Source organism: Lingula anatina, chromosome 3, assembly GCF_051362555.1.
Source record: "Lingula anatina isolate TDL-2025a chromosome 3, LinAna3.0, whole genome shotgun sequence".
NCBI classification, from domain to species: domain Eukaryota; kingdom Metazoa; phylum Brachiopoda; class Lingulata; order Lingulida; family Lingulidae; genus Lingula; species Lingula anatina.
This window is the reverse complement of record NC_141769.1, coordinates 32705225-32722217: the sequence shown is the minus strand read 5'-3', so window position 1 is coordinate 32722217 and position 16993 is coordinate 32705225. Positions and strand designations below refer to the sequence as shown.

Below are 16993 nucleotides of genomic sequence, written 5' to 3'. Positions count from 1 at the left end.
GCGCGGACCTCAACGCCTATATATCTGTTCAAACGTCTAAAATGCGATTTACATTCAGTGAGAAGTACTCGGGTTATTATCACTATAAGGTTCTCGGCTGGATACGGCCAAGCGTTATGACTGTGGAGCTAGAGGTTATTAATCCCGTCAATTGTATTTGCATTAATGGATTTGAAGACACTATGTTCAACAATTTATGTGAACTTCAATTTTGTGTGGCCACGTTGTTAATTGAAAATATGATTCTAATTGTGATACAGACGGCAGTCTGGGAGAAGGGCGGCCCCCAAGAGGCCACAAAAAAATAAATAAATAAATAAAATAAAATAAAATGAAATAAAATAAATAATAATAATAATATAATAAAATAAAAAGATTAAAAATGTCAATTCAGCTCTGGACAAAATGCCATGCAATGGCGGTACATTAACGTTGCATATTATACACGGAATTATAGGAGAAAATCTCTGAGAAATTAAAAAAAGGAATTACCAACGTTTCCACGTTTTTTTTTTAATTTATTTTTCACCCACCCCCTATAAAATAATTCAATGCATTTGGAAATGGTACTTAATTTCAAATTTTTCTCAGATTCACTTATACTGTAGTGTATGGATTACAAAAACTACATACTTTTATCACATAATTTACTCACGTCCTTTTACAATGTAGAGTATAATGAAACAACAAAAGAAAAATAATTTTCACAGACACAAGATTTCATGAATTATCGTTATCATATTTACATAATTTATCACGCAGTGTCCGCGCACATGTATGTCAAATAATTTTGCCTAGTATGACGCACATAAAACTGTGCCTAAAATTGCACTTATCCGTCTTACAATTCCCATTATGCTGTGAAGTTTTTTGAAAAAACAAATCGGCATACACATAAAGTTCAGTCCCTCCAAATAAACAGATTAGTCTTGCAGATTGTGTAAATACTCTTATCAAGCATTTCAAAAATACGCGTCTCAAAATGAAACTGATCCTTTTTGTATTTATACAAAGAAAGTTATCTCTCCTCTGGAAATTGTCGTCCCTACCAAATTTGTGATATCACTGCCAACTCCAATTAGCCCTAGAGACATTCCTCATCGCTACTGCGACACCATGAAAATCACGTTACGGTGACGGTAATAGTTATATCTTCATGCCTATGTAGCAACAGTATGGTAATGTCATATTCACTCAAGAAAATGTTGTCCAACTTTGTTACGGACTTTACTCAAAGAAGCATATTAATGGAATAGACGTCACTGCCATTGAGCCCGACCATATATGCCAACATATAGTTTCAAACGGTATAAAGTACAGAAATAAGACAAGATCCGGTATATTTTGTTTCATTTTTGCTTCATACAAAACTAAGGAAGGATAAGTAAGTTTATCACGATTAAGACCAGAAACTTGAGGAAAGTGCCTTTTCAAAGTCAAACCTTTTTTTCGGCTGACCGAATTAATTTGAATTTTTGTTGGAACGTGGACTTAATATGCGTGTGAAGAAAACTTGTAGCAGTGATGTACAAGGGAATGTAAGGGAATGTACAAATATGTACCCTCGCCTGTTATGTAGGCCTATCTTTAAACATCGATCCAAATTAATGCTGGGTACGTCGTGTTCATCCGTAACAAGTGAGAGGCCCAACAGTATGATATCCTTCTTCTCCTCCTCCAGTGTCTCCAAATTTAATCATGGATATTGGCAGATAACTTGACTCTGTGATGTATCCTTCGTCTGACCGCCAAACGTTGTCATTTTTGTCGCAGTTGCATTCTGTAGAAAAAAACAACATGACGTTAAAAAGAACATCTTATGGACACCAGATACTGCACGTTAAACACATTTATAAATGGCCAGGGGCAGATTTTGGCCGTCTTCTGGGTCTTCCGGAAGACGGTCAGATTTTTAAGTTTACATTGACGGGTATCTAATGTTTTCTGTCGGAAGACGGTCAAAAATGGAGGATGGATTAACGAAGATAACTTAGAAGACTGTCAGAAAACAACCCTGGATCCGCCCCTGAAATGTTTCTTATAATGCGTGTTTCTTATAATGCGTAAATTCGGATGCATCATCGAGATAGATAATAAAATATAATATGGGTATGGTTGTGGCAGTGTAGAAGCTCAAAACGTTGCACAAAGGAGTCAAAAAAGTAGGCCTAGATCTTTTACCCTTTTTTCAAATTTGAACTGCGTCTTTCTACATGTGCTTGTACCATTAAGAGGGACGGAAGTTGGGGTCGTTTGAATGATAAATAAACTGCAGAATTAAACAAAAGGAAATCACAAAGACAGAAATCTTAAAACATAGCATAGCAGATTTCTTTTAAGCTATATTATGACCTGAAAAAACTACAATCGACAGACAGATAATGTTTTTTTCCACATAGGGAGTAGGTAACTACACATACCCTTAGAAGAGTCTGCACATGATCCATCTTGTGCGCATGCGCAATTGATAGAGGTACCGTCTGGATCGCCTCCGCCCCAAAATGGCGCTTTCTGTCCATGTCGATCGTACCAGCCACCGTAGCCGTTTATGAGCGAATGGTAGCATTCGTATTTTATATACTGTGAGCAGCTTGTACCGACGTAATCCACGTATGCCGCCACTTGGTCAACACTCGCTGTAGGAACGAAAAGACACAATTGAAAACCTTGCTGAAAATTGGCACTTAATTTTTAGTGTTTCTGGTGATAAAAAAGTAACTGTTTGTACCCCATTCCATATCCTGAATACGAAATCGAATTTTTTTTATATAGATCATTGGATTTTTCTTTTAATGTTTTGTTTAAAATGAACAAGCTGCATATCAATTCGGTCATTTTGTTAAAAAAGTAAACTGATCAAATTTATATGTACAGAAATATTCTTTAGGGTCCTTCGAGATGTCCTATAGCAAACTGGAACAAAATCCTATGGGTCACATATTCTAGATGAGAATCCTATAGGAATTCCTACACTGTAGGAGAGTCCCAAACAGACCTGTAGGATTCACATAGAGTCCCACTGGGCGTCCGACAGGAAATTTTCGAAAGAGTACCAACCTTCAACGATTTTGTAAACTTCACTGGCCATTCCTCCTCCCTCCCCGTCACTGTTACAGGCACCTGAAGGTCCGTATTTATCATAGGTGTCGCCAGCAGTAGCAGTAGAAGCACACCAGCCGCCAGCCTGGACAGCAAAATATGTGTAGCCACGAGATTTGGCCGCTAGGTAACATTTGTAAATTGGGTTGCTTCTTGTACTGTAAGCGCCATCAAGATTTGAGTCCGAACCTTCCAGTGTGGCAATGGCTCTTGGGTTAGAATCTGTCCAGCACCCAATGCTGTGGTAATCTGTAGAAGAATTAACAAAAAACTCATGAAAACGCTTACACTTTCTTGCAAAGTATGTTTACTAAGTATTTTATGTTTGTATAGTGAAAGGTTTTCTGATATCCGACTCTTATTATGCAGTGGGTGATGCCACGAAAGCTTGCTATCCTCTGAAGTTTGTGTAATGGATGGTTAAACTGAATATAATTGTCCAATTAAGATGTGGCTTGTGGAACATGTACACACATATAGGCTACCTTGATTACTCACTTTTGTACGCCAACGATTTCGAGTACGAGTAAGCACCATCATGGCCGTTGACGTGGGTCCTGTCTTCATAATCATGGTGAAAGGTCACAGTGGGTGGTGTAGTTGACATATCACAATACACCTCGAAAGCGGCCACACCTCCACCGCCATCTGGGTCAACCCAATAGACGCCGCTAGTGCTGTTGAATCGTTTCCATTCTGTGCAAGAGGGCAAGGCTGAAGAACAGAACGTTTTACATAGTAAATGAAATAAATCGGAGGCAGAGAAACAGACAGCATCTTTATTCTAAATTTTACATCAAAGCGACCGTTGCAAAAACAGCACTTATATGCACTTACATTCTTTAGTTTTGCATATAATCCTTGGATAAGTAGTGACTAGAACACGACTCAGAATGACTGGAAATGAGTTTAAGACGACCGAAATCAAAATAAACCCCGTCAACTGCGAGCTTAATTTGTTATTTTGGGTGATTACCGCAATTAAAAACCGTATACATGTCGCTCACAAAAAACTTTTATTGTAGTCATGCGGAATAATACTGATAAAAATAAATACACAAATATTTTGACAACTCATGACAAAACATAACGCAGCGTTCTTCTATTTTTTTTTCAAAATAACCATATTGTTTCAGGTCCCTTTTCTAAAATAACCGCAAACATTGCTTTATGTCGTTATCCATCTAACTTTTATGACATCTGCCTCATTTTTTAATGAAAAAAATATGTAACATGCAAAGTAGAGAGTAGATGACAGCTAAACTATTTGGCTATAACTTACCTGGTTCACACTCTAATGGACCAACAGTGTAATAGGCAGATTCTGCGGAACCCCCAGTGTCACCAGAGAGGAATTTCTTTATGGGTAGTAAGGACTTGTCAGTAAAATACCCCTCATCTATTCTCCACACGTTGTCGTTCTTGTTACAGTTACAATCACTTCTGCCATCTATCGGAAATAATACGGTTGATGTTACGTTCTGAGTATTAATTAAATGATTCAAAACAGAACGCAATATAAAATACTTATCTATCTTTATAACTGTCAGTTAACTACCCGTTAACTTTGTTAGGAAAATAAGCCGAAGGTCTTAAGTAAAAAGAAATACGAACAAGACAAAGAATAATGATTATCTTACCAACACAGGTTCCTGCAATTCCACATGAACACTTATTGACACTATTACCGCCGGCCCAATAAGGGATTGCATTGCCACCTATGAGAATAAAAGGTGGTATTACACATGCTATCTTAAGGAAATGGCATTGCAATGCCTATTTAAAAATAGACAAAAAATAGACTAAAAAGCAAGTTTATAAAGTCCAGTTTTAGTGAAAATATATCTATTTGCTACATGTTTTTTTTGCCTTCGTCTCTTTTTCGTCCCCCTTTCTCTCACTCTCTCTCGCTTTCTGCTTACTTCTATCTTTGACGAAGTTGCAGGAACCTCCCAGACCGGACACTCCTTTACACCGGAACTTGGCATACTGGGAGCAGGTGGCCACGGTGTCTACAAACGGCGCCATGTGACTGGAGAGCGTGATGCCGTGATAGGTTAACGATTGTTTCCAACTTCCGCAAGATTCGTGCCCCTATAACAATATGTGCTCTTAGAAAACGGAATTCAAGCAATACTGAAATTATATAAGGCTACCTAACTGTTTTGACAAAGGATGGCTGCCTCTGCAATAGTGACAACATTGACTCATACCCATGGGAAGACAGTTGCTTTCATCAAACGTCATCAATCCTGCATCACCTATTATGACAAGACTTAAACACGGTTAAAGCTATATTTAAGTATATGCCTTTGGAATGCCACAAAGTGATATTTGGTATGTCAAAATATCCTGCAAATCCACTCCTCTTTTTAATTTATACCCCGTTCAAATAAATGGTTACATGTAACTGGTGCTGATACAATGTATTTCTTTAACGCCAGACATTTATAACTGCCCTAAGCAAAATATCAAATTTGCTGCAGTATGGCTGCAAATCAGCAGCAATGAAATTTTTCTTATAATATTCCGAAAACTCGTTACCGCCAACGTTTGGTTTGTAGCAGTAGTACTGCAATATTGCTGCAAACGTTTCATTTAGCTAAGTAGAAATGTTGTAACATGCTCACAGATTTTGATGTTCACCGATTGGTCGAGAGGCAGTCAAAGCCGATTTATAATTAGATATGCCTATTTCGTCGTATCAAAGTACTTACTGAGATTTGACTGGACTCGGTGTCATCTCTACTGTGGTGTATAATTGTCTTCCCAGGTGGCGATGAATTCATGTTACACTCTACCATGAAAGGTCCAGCACCATAGTTGGCTCCGTCAGGGTCGATTTCAAAGTAGCCGCTGTACCGAAATCCATACTTGTAATATTCGTAGCAGGAGCTCAAAATGGCTGGAAAATCGTAACTCGTAAGTTTCATATATTTTGTAATGAATGTACACGTCATGCATTTTTCTGAAGTTCTAAAACATCGAGTTCATAAAATTAAACTTTCGTTAAAAGGGCAGATATTAGAACGAAGTCGCCATATGCATAAGGAGTGACTTACATGAGGCATGAGGACGATAGAAGTATTGGGCCACATTTTGAAGGAAATCACGATAAAAGCGTTCATGGACAGAGGTAGGCCTACATGTAACTCCTTTATGGTACCTTGGCTCCGTGAGTAAAAATTATTTTCAAAAACAATTTTAAAAATATTAATACATTTACAAGATATTTACATATAAAGATGGGTGTCAAACCTTTCCATCATACACATGTACTTACATACACATTTGTGAGTTATCCACAAGTATTTCCCTTGTCCCCCGCAAGGATCACCAAACACTCCATTACTTGAACTGACTGTACAGCTAGTTCGCTGCTGACACAGGTTCTTGACGGCTTTTATAGTAGCTCTCTGATCTGCCCTGCAACCAATACTCTCCACTCCGTAGAACGCATCCAAAATGTCTATCCAGGTCCCAGTAGGACAGGACAGAGAGACGGAATGGCCTTCATCGTACTGGCTGGTATTTGTATATCCTACAGTTGAAAAGGATAAAAACAGTGGTCAAATTATGCAACAGTTTGAATTTATTCATCATCACAATTGGTTTTCAGCCTTATACAGCTCAAATAATGCATTGACCAAACATGTACATGGTGCCTGGTTTTTGCTTATAATTACACATACTAGCTACAGTATTTTGTACCAATACTTAAAACAATATATATTAAAGACCTAAACTGGATTGACCACGCTCTAACGGTACCTTCATCGTAGCCATACACCTCGAAGCTCGAGCTCACGTGACTATTCCACTCTAGGGGGTTGAAACGTATGGAGCGCCCTCTGGCGGCGGGTCTTAGGTAATTGTATCTAGTCGTAGAAGCGTCCCAATTTCCCGGAAATTTCTGAAATAGTAGACTCAAAATATTAGTGTTTAATAATCCTTAAGAAGAAGTGCATCATCTTATACTGTTAGCATACAGGGCCTAAGCACACGTAAACGCTCTAAGTGGACTTTTTATTTGGAATTTCACGGACGTTTATGTTGTTGGATATCTAAAATGCTTTTTGCATAATTAACAAACGGTCCATTCTGTATAAACGCTATAGTCTTACTTTACACGTTCCATCGGCTTTGGAATAGCATTCAAAATTGGACCCGTCGTCGGAGAAGAGCAGCGTGTACTTTTTCACATATTGCGTGTGGGATGAACGTCCCTGAAATGATATTTATCGTGTGAAAGAAGAATCTGAAAGACGTGTTAAGGTAAAGATGATATGTTCTCTCTTGACAGAAGCCAAGAAACCAAGGTATATGTAAAAGTTAAGCACAAAGTTCATGTGTGATGAATAATAACCGTATCATACCCCTTCTGACTTTCGCTTCGTTACGTGTATAAACCGTCCCTCCTTTTCACATGAAGTGTGTGAAAAATAAAACTTTTAAGTTTTTAGAGATTTTAAAAGATTTTTAAGTTTTTAAAGATTAAAATCTCTACAGGTAATCAATATATGCTTATAATTTTATTGCCAAAAAGAAGCATCAAGAGGCAGAATATTACAAATGAGTTATCGTGAGAACAATAGACTATCTATTACAAACAGATTCCTGTAGGGGTATTCTGTGAACACAACACACCACTGTTGCCACTTTGGTAATGGTCATATTCCTTCCAAAATCAATTTGGTACCACTGGGTGGCGCTGTTGCCGCCGGCACACCAAGAGGGGCTGCTTCCCATCCTGCCGCCATTAAGAGCGCAACTGCCGTGTGTTGAAGATGCAGAGAGAGAGGAAGTGGGTATGACGTTACTTTGCATCCCTAGAGGTCGCTCGCGTCCTGGCACAGAAAAAAAATTAGTAATACAAACTACATGCAAACTATGCTGCTTGTCATTTTGCAAGAAAAATAAAATAAAGATAAGCAAAGTTTAATTTAAAACTGTCTGTGGTCAATCTTCATTATAGTTCCATTCACTAGTTACTTTACTTCTAAAAAAAAGGGCATAGCATTCTCTTATCAATTGAGATGGGGTTTATGAATGAACGTCATTCATAATACAATCCACCACTTTAGATCTCTTTCATCTTTTATCATCAGTATGGTATACAGAATAAACTGCATTACTTGCGCCATGAACTGCAACCTATTCTCTTAACAGCTATGTACAAACTGCAATCAGATTTAAATATTTATGTGAATTTCTATGTGATACATTAGCATTTAAATCTCACCTTCCACCCAGGAGGTACAGACCAATGGCCCAAGTGTTTCAAAACCCATTTCATCACCGCCATCAATATCGTTAATTCTGGTCTGCACAATGGGAAGAATATTCTTTTCCTGAAGGTACCCAGAATCATTCCTCCATACGGCATCGTTCTGTGCACAGCTGCAATCGCCTGATGTAAAAACAATGATCTTAGTTTATTTTTTTAAAACCGTTTTGCTGATGGCGTCTTGCAAATCAGCGTTTCTCGGGTCGACACTGCTACTTTGGTTACTCTACTATTTGGGCTGGTATCAGCAAAAAGCTATCGGGAAATAAGAGTTTATACTAAAACTATATGATGCAGAGACTATTTTCAATAACTCTATAATTAGATTTTATCACTTATAACGAATTACACCAATTGTCAATGGGCATTAATTAACAAAACAGCCAAACATCGGTTTAAAAGAGATCATCAAAAATATGCCACGGGAACATGTCCAATTTTTTTTTCTGCAGCGTTCATGTAGTTTCCCTTCGAACCTATTGCTGTAACACCCAATTAGGATTATTGAGTAATGGTCAAAAATACGCTTCCAATTACTTCTACAACTAAAAAGGACACCTTATAACAATGACTAGCCCACCTATTTTTAATATATTGATAACAAAGTCCCTTCGTATATGCCAGATACGATAAAGTGATATATACGAAAAAACAACAGGACATATAGTTTAAAAAGTTGTCCTTCTTTATGTACACTTACTTCTTCCGTTTTCACAGGCGGAATATTTCCCACACAGACACCTGGAGACAGGGGATCCTCCAGGGAAGTAAGCACCCCAATACCTGTATACTCCAGTACGATCACTATGATCAGTGTTTGAACCAGGGTCTACAACAGTAATTTATCGTTATTGCTATCATAATTGATGCTAGTATAACGAAATGACACGTTGATTTTAATTCATATATACTCACTGTTTAAATATTAAATAATATTTGCATGGTTATTGCAAATTTTACAACATTGTTGTTCGAAAAACGGACATGATGAAAATACACCACAATAAATTAATGTGACAAATGGGCTCTATCGTACTCCCTAATCCGTGACACTCTATTTGTCTGTATTGGTGACAGTGGCCGGACATATTCAATAAGGCAGTCATTTGGTCCATAGAAGCAGTAGAATACGCCAGATCTCTGTAAGTATAGCCTCCCTGACCAGGCCCAAGTTGACTGCTTCGACCTTCTATATCATGGTGGACAATGGTCAATGGGGGGTCAAAGGTCATCTCACATTCCACCTGAAAGGGGTCCATTCCACCAGGACCGTCTACATCGATATCATGGCTCCCACTACTTAAGCCCTCTTCCTTCAGTATGTCGCAAGTATAGGCTCCTGTAAAATTCTCGATTACTGAACATTTGGAAGAAACTGTAGCGAGGAAAATGTATTGTTATGGCATGAACAGTTTAGCTTCCCTTCATTTTTTCCTAATTTACGAAAAGAGTACCATAAAGACATGAAATAATAGAATTTTTATAAAAAAATTCACACAAGAAGTAAAATTTGTTTCTACCTCTGCTATGAGTGGTGGCTGTCCTCGATATGTTCCTGCTCCTGACACCTACAGGTCTGTCATTCACGGCGGTCAGTCGTAAGGTATAGCTTGCCCCTTCTTGTAACCCAGTGATGAGGTTAGTCGTGGTCTGAAGGTATCCAGGGTCCTCCAAGCTCAGCACGGTGGTATTGGTGACGTCAGCAGCACTCTGGGGCGTTACCTCTAAAGTGAAGGTTTGAGCGAACCCGCCATTGAAGCCGGACATCCACGTGATTTCTAGAGACGTAGATTGGCTTTCGTTCACGTAGACAAAACTCGGATATTGTGGAGGTCCTAGAACAAAAATAAATAAATAAATAAATAAATAATAAAAAAAATCACTATTTACCACAGAATGATCAAGATATTGTTTGGCTATAGCTCTCCTATTCAGCAGAACCCAATATCCTTTTTATTTTGTCAAGTAATCTTTAAATTCAATCAAAATTCAATCTACAATGTACTCAGTTACAACAATGGTTATACGTTTTTACCTTTTCTTGTCAGACAGATATGTTACGTTTATTGAGGAACCTGACATTGAATTAAAAGAAAAACGCCTTAAATAACATAAGTCCATCTAGGTATTGATTCTTCATCCAAGCAAACACAGAACGGTATTACTATTTTATCATAACGTTTATATAACCGAAAAAAGGCAACAAAGCTGTCAAATGTACTGACAAAAAATCGAAAAAAAATAATGCACAAAATAGCTAACTGTCAATTCTGATGCAAAAATTCATTATGATTATCAGCAAAGCCAACATTAAATTCTAATTATGCAAAATGTGTAACTAACAAATGGCTTCAGGTCCAATGAAGTTCAAGTTCGTACTTTGAATATTCCGGAAATTGAAAATTTCATACTTCCAAGAAAAAATAACAACCCAGTCAAGCTGGTTTTCCAATTTGATCTGTATGTTAATCCTATGAACCATTCTTTTAAATTACAAAATAATATGTAACACGGTCAGTTTTCCATTCATAATATTTGTGGTGGCAGTGAACACGGTAGTTTTTTTTTTTTTTTTTACAATTTTGATGCAATATGATTAACGGCATAATCAGCACCAATTTTCAATTACCTACTATACATAACACTGACGTCCAGAAAATGTAAGTACCATTTGGTTTTATGCCTGTTGGAGTCCCATAAATAAATGCCAATATATGATAAATAAAAAATTCACAAAGAACTGAAAGCAACCACACTAGTTTTCAACCCAAGCTACACTTCAGTCCCATAAATCTTTTCAGTAGGTTTGAGAAGAGCAAGTGACATGGTTTTCCTTAAATCGTCACTATGGAGGTAGGGCCAAAGCACGGATTTCTTAAGTTTTGATGCAATATTAAATAATGCTTTTAAGTTAAAACTGTTTTACTGTTAAAACGGTATAATGACCATCAATTTATAATAACATAATAAAAGCATTACGGATATTCAGAAAATGTGGCATGCAAAGGTCTTCACAGGAGTTGAAAGTCACACCTTGAAAATGTCAATATTTTATCAACAATGTTGTTGAGATGCAAAAATGTCAAAAGAATACTTTGACGTATCTAATTAGTCAATAATGAGACTGTTAACATGTCTTAGAATTAAATCTGAAAAAAAAAAAGCCACTCATATACAAAAAAAAGGCATAACTTCATCAAAACTGAACTAATCAAGCTGATTTTCGAAGTTGACCTGTATTTTATTAAAATTGTTCACTACTGTGAATTTCAAGACAACAGGCCAATCGGTTTTCCTTGACATGTGTTATCAGTGTTGCATATACGCCCAAAAAAGAGTAAAAACAGCATAACTTCGGAAAAATGGCCCGATCATGCTGATTTTCGAACTCAACCTATATTTTATGAATATTCTTCATTTCTGTAAGTTTCAAGCCAAAAGGTAAAATGGTTTTCCACTTATCGTGTTATCGGTAAAAATGCACGGCGACAGCGACGGCGGCGACGACAGATGCAGATGACGGCTATATGTGCTGATACATCTGTGTCTGTACATAAAAAGAACACACCATTATTAATATATTTATCAGAATTTAAATTTTTAAATAATTATTACAATTGTTATTAAAATAATTCTTTAAAGACAGTAATCAGTCATGCCAATAAACGTTAAAACCTTTTCTCAAACATTTTATATAATAAATGAAAAGAATTAACCCTGAATAAGAAAGATTTAAAGAATTTAAGGTACTTAAGACAAAAAAATTGTAAAATTTTTTGGTTTTATTTCTTTACGTGCAAGTTTAAAACTCTTACTTTCAAAATAACAAATTATATATCATGCACAACCACAACAGTGTTCACTCAAATAAATATATGTACCTACCACAATTAAAGTCCATAAACAAATAATAATATAGTACAAATATAAAATAATTTAGGAAATACTTTTAATAAATTTGAAAATGATACTGTGCAATAATCATGTTAACTGAAAGTAACAAGATCTTTTAACGTTTCATTTTTACAGGATATGAATTGCGAAAGAAACCATGAACTTTTTATTAATGGGCCTGGTGACTTCAATATTTCTAAAACTAATAAAAAGTAGAGTGACAGATAACACTGCAAAATAAACATGTGATACGCTGCATTGGTCTAATCTACTGATCTAAATGTAAGCCCTGATCTAAATGTAAAACCATAATAAATAATTCAGAAGTATTCAATAAAGCATGACGTTTGAAATAAATGATGCTTTTAGAGCTACGTGTTTCACTTTACTGATGTATTGTAAGCCACTACCATCCCATAAATAATTCAGAAGTATTCACTAAAGCAGGACGTTTGAAATAAATGATGCTTTTAGAGCTACATGTTTCACACTACTGATGTATTGTAAGCCATTACCATCCCAAAAACAATTCAAAAGTATTCACCAAAGCATGGTGTTTGAAATGAATAATGGTGCTTTTAGATTAGAATGTATTATTTTGATAAATGGCACTTTTCCTACCAAAATAAAGAGCTGTTATCCCTTTTAATATGATCTGTCATCAGTTTCTGAAACTTTATGCTGAAAGGTGTGTTTATATATATATATATAATTTAACAGCCATCATAACATCATAGAGTTAAAATGAAATGCGTAAGATTGTTTTGAGTTGAAAAACATAAACATGTATTACAAAATTTGATTGAAAAAGGAATGTGCAGATTAGCAAAATACAGAAAATGCAGTTATTAATCTATAGCATTACATCTATAGCAATGTTGGCCAATCACAAAATAAGTTTGTAAATTTATTTGCAATATTAAACAACATTTACCGGCATGATTATCACTGATTCCTTATTATGTGACACTGTTAGTTTAGACTCTTACAAACTGTATCTGGCAGAGAGCTTAACCAATGGGAGTTTACAGGGAAATCTCAACGTGTGTTTTACGTAATCTCATTTAATGGCCACCTAAACTCAATTAGGCACGTGACTGAATAGCTCTGAACTTAACTATTGATTACCGACGGGAAAATTACAGACTGACCACACAAATGTGACTGGCAAAGGTTTTCAGGCCCATGAAATTTCTAATTCACACCTTAAAATGCCAATATGAGATAACAAAGATAATTGTTTTGAAAAGAGTTTATTTCCATTTTCAACACCCTTTTTTACATTAAACAAAATACCCTGTAATAAATTTACTGACATTTTTAAATGATCAAATAAGAAAAATGTTGACATGGAAAAATATCAAAAGAACAATTTTAAATGTCCAATTAGCTCCATTCTGAGGTTCTGAACATAGTGAATGATTGAATATGTCAAACTGTAATGATATGAATTTATTTCCATTTTTGATACTTTTTACACAATACACGATAACAGTTTTTGCATCATTTTTATAAAATCAGCTAACAATATTGCTAAGATGCAGAAAATGTCAAAAGAACACTTTTACATTTCCAATTAGTTCAATAATGAGACTGTTAATATGCCTAAGAATTGACTCTGAAGAAAAAAAACACTTATAAACAAAAAAGGCATAACTTCATCAACACTTAATCGATCAAGCTTATTTTCGAACTTGATCTGTATGTTAGTCAGAATGATCACTCCTGTGAGTTGCAAGACAATAGGGCTGATCGATTTTACCTTAAATGTGTTATCAGTATGCTGAAAAAAGCGAAAAAACAGCATAACTTTTTTAAATGGCCCTATCATGCTGATTTGATTTTCGAACTTGACCTGCGTATTATGAATATTCATCAGTTCTGTAAGTTTCAAGCCAAAAAGTAAAACTGTCTTCCACTTATCGTGTTATCGATGGTGAAAGTGCACGTCGACGACGGCGACGACAGACGCAGGTGACGGCTTTATGTACAGACACATCTGTGTCTGTACATAAAAAGGTGCAAAGAGAAAAACATAAAGGTAACGTCATCGTAATGTTATAAAACGTTTTTTGTTTGCTGGGATTTTATATCAAGATCATACAGTTTTATGAATTGTAATATTAAAATGGATATATTCTCATTCTGTTTAGCGAGTGGTTTTGATTTTAATTTCTGGACACCGTTCTGCGAAATGGCCTCACTGTTGAGTTTACTATGGTAGGCAAGACCTGTAGCCAGGAAGGGGATGGGTGGGAATAGGCCTTTTTGCTTGCACGGCCCGCTCTGGGTACAAGTCAGAACCAAGATTTTAAAAATAACGAATAGGAATACAGAATATTGGTCATGCCGTAGATATAACATAACATTTCGAATTCTTTGTCACCGTTCAGCAGTTCTAAGTGTCGGGGCATTCGTGTGTATTGAAGTGATACAATCGATCATATTTCATTGGATCTTTGACGTAAAAAAACACCTGCGGAACATAAATAATGCACTGTTATCAGTTTTACATTTGAACTGCAATAAAAAGGTCTTCTGAATGCAACTGAATCAGACAGAAATGAAAGGTGCAAAAGGTTTTCCGGGCTTTTCATTTATCGATTTTCAGTCTTTCAGAGCGCGTTGTCAAATAATCGTATGATGATGTTACTATTGATCTTTGATATTTGAATGGTTATCTTAAAAGAAAGATAGCTGAACACTGTTTGAAAGACGAATTCTTGATCCGTAACACAAACAGCCCATAAAAGAGTTCATATTTTGAGGTATTTAATTTTTCAATTGTTCTTAGAATGTTTTTAATCGATATCACGTGAAACGTTACAGCATTGTCAAATTCTCAGCATTTGGATACCCCATATTTCATTTAAGATTTGCAGTGAATTATACTATTGACCTACCATTGCACATGTCTTTTACTATAGGTACATGTAACTTGGAATGATACTGAAGCACATGTAGCCTTTCTTTTTTAAATCGGAAGACACACTATTGTAGATCTCCTGTTGCAGGTACCAGGATACCCCAAAACGTACTTTATAAATAAACTATGTACATGCCTCTGTTGTAAAAAAAAATCAAAAAATCAAAAGGTCTACATTCATATTAATTGACACATAAGGGAGAAGACTGCCAAAAGCGGAGGAACCTTCAATAAACTACGTTGTTAAATCCATACATACAGATAATAGTGCATTTATTTATAATTATTAAGGACTATTTGTCAGGTGCTATTTGAGAAATATAGTAACAGTATACTGCCGTTGTTTTTCACATTTGTCATATATTCCACAAATGGACTTTAATGAAATAAATGATAACCTGTCATTTATATTGGACGCTGCGGTGACTCTGTAATGGGTTGATAAGTCACTGGTCTTTGTCCATTTGCTGTAGTAATTTTCCTATTTTTTTCACTGCTATCAAAGCTTTTCCTCGTGTTCAAATATGATAAAGGACATGGAAGACTTTATAAAGTGCACACTGATGTAAGAACAAAGTTATCATCAATCTCACGTGAGACAGAAAAAAAATCAGCTCACCTAAGTCTGCATCCAGGTGCTCCCAGTCTTCATCCGCTACAGGTACTGTTCCAGCGTCATCGTATTTTGTTCTATCATTAATCTCACACGTTTTACTACTGCTATGGTAGTTGACAGATGTACAGGTCGCTGTGCCGAGATGAAGACAGAGGACGGTGCAATGCGCTTTGTCGCGCACGCTGTACGTCGTTGGTTGTGCGCCGCTGAAAACTCCATTTGAAAGTCTTGAGCCGTAGGAACTTTTGAAATATCCCCAACTGTATGAATGTCCTCTACATAACTGAATTGATAACGCAAAAATAATAAATATGGATGTTTTTATCTGCTGTCCCATTGCGCAGTTTGTAAAATTCTAATAAAATTAATTTATAAAATTATACTGAAATATTATTTTACTCATTCCACCGCTTTGTTCAAGCCACACGAAGAGGCATCTTCAAACTATTGGAATAGCTGGGTCATACAAAGAGCATAGATTGAGTAGCGGTGCCGAAATATAAAAATAGAATCATGTTATTTGCCTTGTGGAACAAAAAGATCGGAAATCGAAAAACGAAGGTTCATTTCCAATAACAAGTTGGGCAATTATTTGGTCAATTCCCCTAGCCAATTATTATACATGTATCGCAAGAACAGTGTTTAGATCATAATCTGTTATGATTATTTTGATTGAAAAGCTTACATTTCGCCAAAAATCAATGATCTGTTTACGGGTAATGTGGCGAAAAATTGGAATTATGAAATGGCCAAAGGGTTGGAAGTTGTTTTGAAGTTTGTGCATGGATATTCAACCACAGTAGGATAGTAGCAAAATATCGAAATATGAACGCAAACCACGATGCTCCTCAACTCCCTCCCCCCTCCCCCAACCCCCAATTAAAAAGAACAATCGATAGTTACTAAAATATAACTTTTTGATGCCGCTGGGGATATTGTAATGACTATCAGATTTTTTAAAAGAAAGACTGACATAAAAAGGAATGATACTGGAGTAATCCAACCAAATGTCCCGTTCTTGGTCTTATATGAACACCATGTGGTTCAGGATTTCACTTTATTAGTGTCTAAATGTATCATCGGTATATTTCCTTAATCAAATTGATCGTCACTGGAAGATTACTTTGGCGTGCCTGGTAGTTTCTCAAACGCTGTCAGCCTCCATACTCCC

At 36.1% G+C, this 16993-nt stretch overlaps 1 protein-coding gene across 1 annotated transcript; it reads right to left on the bottom strand.

Moving 5' to 3' along the window:
• Positions 1-522: 522 nt before the first annotated feature.
• LOC106175132 (contactin-associated protein-like 4) lies at positions 523-16321 on the bottom strand. The gene is made up of 17 exons (XM_013556975.2): positions 15826-16321; positions 9907-10221; positions 9423-9725; positions 9087-9215; positions 8342-8509; positions 7747-7946; positions 7224-7325; positions 6871-7012; positions 6383-6640; positions 5817-6004; positions 5022-5193; positions 4740-4817; positions 4382-4549; positions 3598-3813; positions 3058-3348; positions 2421-2636; positions 523-1780 (listed from the first exon to the last, which is right to left on the bottom strand). Exons 1-17 carry the CDS (start codon positions 16157-16159, stop codon positions 1626-1628), a joined length of 3435 nt encoding a protein of 1144 aa, XP_013412429.2. The 5' UTR covers positions 16160-16321; the 3' UTR covers positions 523-1625.
• Between the last annotated feature and the right edge of the window lie 672 nt (positions 16322-16993).